This window comes from Watersipora subatra, chromosome 10, assembly GCF_963576615.1.
Source record: "Watersipora subatra chromosome 10, tzWatSuba1.1, whole genome shotgun sequence".
Lineage (NCBI taxonomy): Eukaryota > Metazoa > Bryozoa > Gymnolaemata > Cheilostomatida > Watersiporidae > Watersipora > Watersipora subatra.
Window position 1 is genome coordinate 24,615,913 of NC_088717.1, and position 4,633 is coordinate 24,620,545.

At 38.4% G+C, this 4,633-nt stretch overlaps 1 protein-coding gene across 1 annotated transcript; it reads right to left on the reverse strand.

Moving 5' to 3' along the window:
- Window positions 1-377: 377 nt before the first annotated feature.
- LOC137406908 (uncharacterized) lies at window positions 378-3,354 on the reverse strand. The gene is made up of 3 exons (XM_068093509.1): window positions 3,274-3,354; window positions 1,563-1,745; window positions 378-617 (listed from the first exon to the last, which is right to left on the reverse strand). The coding sequence occupies exons 1-3, from the start codon at window positions 3,352-3,354 to the stop codon at window positions 378-380; spliced, it is 504 nt and encodes a 167-aa protein (XP_067949610.1).
- Window positions 3,355-4,633: the final 1,279 nt, after the last annotated feature.

Genomic DNA, 4,633 nt, shown 5'->3' on the forward strand with positions numbered 1-4,633 from the left:
TCACTGAAGCGCTTGAGGGTAAACAATGTTTTTTGTCTGACCAAATGGCAAGAGAATGTATAGGCCATTTTTACTGCCTACACGGGATAGCGCAACATACAACTGTCCATGTGAAAAGCAAGGTGTTAGTAGGTGAATACTGTCAGTTTTGAGTGTTTAACCTTGAGATTTGTTGATAGTCAAAGCAAATGACAGTCGAATAGGAAATTGAATACGTTTAAATTGAAACGGCACATTTTTCGGAATTAGTGGTATTCTAGGGATAAAACCTTTTCACCCATCGCAGCTTTGGTAAGCACTGTAGCATAAATAAGATTTGGTGATAGATTTTCAATGATCAATCTTGTTCCATTACAAAGTTTAGGGAAATCCAAATTTCAAAGAAGCATAACTGGGGAACCAAAGCGTAGTTGAAGATTCTGAGGAGGCATACTGGCAGGCGGTAAAGAGTTTAAGAATTCTGTAGGATAATTGACAGAGCCATTCTCTTCAACAACACAGTCTATGCTAAAAAATGAAGTCGTAATTCCAGGAATGTTTTCAAGAAGTAGTTGATTGATGTGGTCAACAGTGTCATTTTTAGGGGCCAGAATTACCCTTTCTTTCAGCCATTGGTGCTGAAAATAGTTTCCGTGAATATTGGGGTACACTTTTTTTGTAGCAAATTGTCTTCTGTGTCTATAATAAATCTGCAATTTTCAGAAAAAGAGGTTAGCCCATTGTTAACTGGTAGCATTTTATCACCGATATTTATAAGTTGTGCAGAAAACTCCCCCGAAGCGTCATCTCCTCGCAGATGCCTTCTCGTATTTGTCGTTAGTTTACAAACTTTACACAATGCCATATATAAGAAACCTTGGAGCAAGCTTTGAGTTAATCTGCTGGAGTTTCTCTAGGTATGACCGGTAGGGTATGACGAAAATTGCCAGCAAGAAATACACATACACCACCCATAAGCTTGTCACTGTTATAAAGGTCTTTAAGTGTGCGATCCAGAGCTTCCAATGTTGCTTTATGTGCCATTGTGCATTCGTCCCAAACAATGAAGTTCGTGGTCTGTAGTAATTGAGCAAATTTAGTACCTTTGCAGATGTTGCAAACAGGAGCCTTGAGGCGTCCTATATTCGATGGCAATTTAAACATGGAATAAGATGTCAGATGGAATGAGAACATTGGTCAGACCTGATTTTAGCAAACGAAAGATGGAATAAGAAAGTTTTACCAGTTTTACTGAGAGTGTCCAAGAAAAATATCACTTCACGCTCATCATCTACAGCTTTTATAACTTTTCCATAAACTAAAATCTGATCAAATGTAAGGTTTGGTTCTGTGCCGCTAACAAATGTATCTAAATTTGCACTGTCATTGTCAGTTTCTCATAAAAATTCTGTCTGTGGAAGCAGATCTAAATCTCTGCATAGCGATGTGAATCCGAGTTGCTTTAGTCTCTTACCAGAAATGTTAATGACTTTGTCTTCTAACAAAATCAAAGCTTTGTTGAAAATTTCGGCTGTAAAATCTAAAGAGATCTGCGGTTGAACTTGATTCAATTGTCTGCGTACATCTTCACTCATGCTTTCTCTTTGATCTAGCCATAATTGTTTAGGATTAGACGGATTGCAGCTAATAAGAATAACAGCAAACAGATTATGCAACCGAGAAAGTGAATCTGAAATGGAAGCTTCCCGAAGAGTGTTGTGCCACTGTCTGTCATCTTCTAATAATCCTCGTTTGAGCCATGCCTCCTTAAATGTTGAGCAAATGATTCCGTCGACAGTTCGAAGCTGTTAAAGTGAAGTAGGTCCCCTTACTTTGTGTAATAAAATGCGCAAGTGAAAACACTCTACGTTTGTTGGATGAATGGTATATACTCTTCCCAGCGCATCTGATGCACGTATGTGAGGCCAGTTTTCAACCGCCTTCCCTTGTTTTCTAGATTTCCACTTTTTTGTGTTGTTCATGTGTAGTAAGTAGGCATTTGATGGTTTAGTGGAGTTGGAGCAAACTCATCATTTTGGCATGCTTTAAAAAATTCTGTTAAAGTAGTCCTTGGTAGTTCCTGTGCGCGTTGTTCGATGTTGTCCTCATTGAAGTATACTCGCTGTCCATTTTTACGATGTACGCTAAAGTGTGTTACTGCAGGATGTTTCTGATGAATCGGCAAACCTAAAACTCTCCAAACAACCTCATTGCTGGAAATATATCTACCAGTTTGAAAAGTAGTAACTTCGTCCTTGTTGTTTTCTATAACAAAAGCTGCTTGATCACTACCTTTGTGAATGTATTTGCAAATGTATTTTATGGGTTTAATCGAATGAGGGCAGTATGGCACAATCCATCTGTTGTCGATTTCTGTTTTTGTGCCACCGTGTTGAATTCTTGCAAAATGTCCTCCCATCCCTGGCATTTGTCTTCTATATTGTGAATATCCATCAACAGCAGTCAGTGTCATGAATAAGTGCTCACGGGTATTGTTTGGTGCATTTTCCATCTTTCATTCGGGAAGAAAAACGATTGAGGTTGCCACATGGTTCATGTATCATTTGCTTGGTAACGATTCTGTACAGAGTTGGGTCTTCTTCTTTATCCGGAATTTTTGCAGATATTATTGAGTCGACCTGAATTGAGTGTATGTTTTCTACTAGCCATAGAAGAAGATGACAATGAGGCAGACCTAATTTTTGCCATTCAATTGAATAAAGGAAACATTGAGCATCATCAAAATCCTTTTCTCTTTGTTAGCAAGTTGAGCAGTAGTTTCACTTTTAGCCCAAACACTCTAGCTACAATATCATGTCTGTCATGAGCTGCTTGTCCATCTATGAGAGCTTCTTTTATATCTGTTTATTTTGGATTGCATGTTAATGTTATAGATAGATCTGGCCTTCCATGTTGTCTGACATATGTCATAGCATCCTGGACATACTCATGCATGTATCGAGGGCTACCAGTAAAGGAAGAATGACTAATTGGCCAATGTTCTTTGCGTCATCATTTAGCATAGCATCTCTTAGGTGAATATAACTGTCAGCTCTAAGTCTTCTTTGGTTATGTCTAGTATGGAAAAATTTGTAAAAAACTTATTGCTTTCGTTTTCAGCCGGCAAAAGGGATCTATGCAAAATTTCTCTTTCAATTTTTGCGTACATGTCTGTCAGAAATTGATGGAGCAGGTATTTGCATCTGTGTATTTGGTTTGATTCTGTGTTTCGTACCATTATCCTAAAAGCATAAAAATCCATGGCATATACTGTCTTCCTTTGAACTTCAGTACCTGTGTTTGAGTCCATCTGCCTAATTGTAAGATGATATCCATCTTGTCCTTGCCAGTATACGATTGGGTGCGGTAGCGCATCATGGGATATATGCGTTTCAGAAACTCTTGTCAGTCCTGATTGTCGCTAGTGCAACACGATACCTCTCTTATCAAAGTCCTGCCCTACAATAACAATCGCCGGTTCATCTAATTTGGGTGCATTATATCTTTGTTCATGCTCTCCAGATGGTCGCCTATTTGCGTGAATTACAATTTTCAAACTGTCATCTGTTAGATTTTTCGAAGATGTTTCAAATTCTTGAACGTAGTTGTTGTAGCGGTGAAAAAAGTCTTGCAAATCCTGGACAATGCTACGCTTGACATCTGAGATATGTTGACATCTTTGATTCACTTCATCATCAGAATTGCCCATAAAAAGATTTTGCACAAATTTGTTACTTTCGTTTTCAGCCGGCAAAAGCAATCCATGCAAATGATAGATCTGTCTTTGTACTTTAAAAGTGAGCATAAATCCTTGCTCACGAAATTCTCGCAAAGCTCCAAAAAATGTCATCTGAAAACCATTTCTATATTTGCGAATATTACAGAGAAAGTAGCGAGATGATGCACTATATCTAAGCATTAAAATTTTCAATGGTTCAGGAGGTTCAACAATTATTGGCTTTTTGACCTTTCCATTGGCGCAACACATGCTGGGAGCTTTGTCTTTCCCCTTGAATGCTTTGCAGCGGCGACAAACTTTATCCATATTTCCTATCAAGGAAAAATAATTACTCTCATAGTTAAAAGAACAGCCATAAAAAATGCTGCATTAAACTTTTTTGCCAAGATTTATATCTTCTTGCAGCAATCCTATCTCACTCAGATGCCTGCCTCTGTTCATGTTGTTCTCCTGTTTTCAAAGATCTTACGGTTGCAATCCTCTCTCAATCCCGCACTTGTCTTTGTGCGCGTTGTTGGTCAGTTTCCAAAAATCTTACAGTTGCAATCTTCTCTCGATCACCCGCTTCTCTTTGCGCCAATTGTTCATCAGTGTCTAAAGAACTCACAGTTGCAATCCTCTCTCGAGCACACGCTTGTCTTCTGACACGTTGTTCATCAGGCTCTCGGGATTATTTTGCTATAATGCTCTTTCTGTTATTTGCTAGTCTTAATAGACGTTCCTGATCAGTCTGTGAAGCTCAAAGTTGTGCTGCCCTTTCTCTGGCCTTTGCTAATTGTGCATTTTTTTGCTGTTCAGTTTCTAAAGCTCTAGCAGCAGCTATCTTCATCCTGTCTTTTCTAAGTTTTTCTTCTTTTTCCTCTGATGAATCATTGCAGGATTTTTTTTTTGGAGGCATTAAATAATGTGAAACCT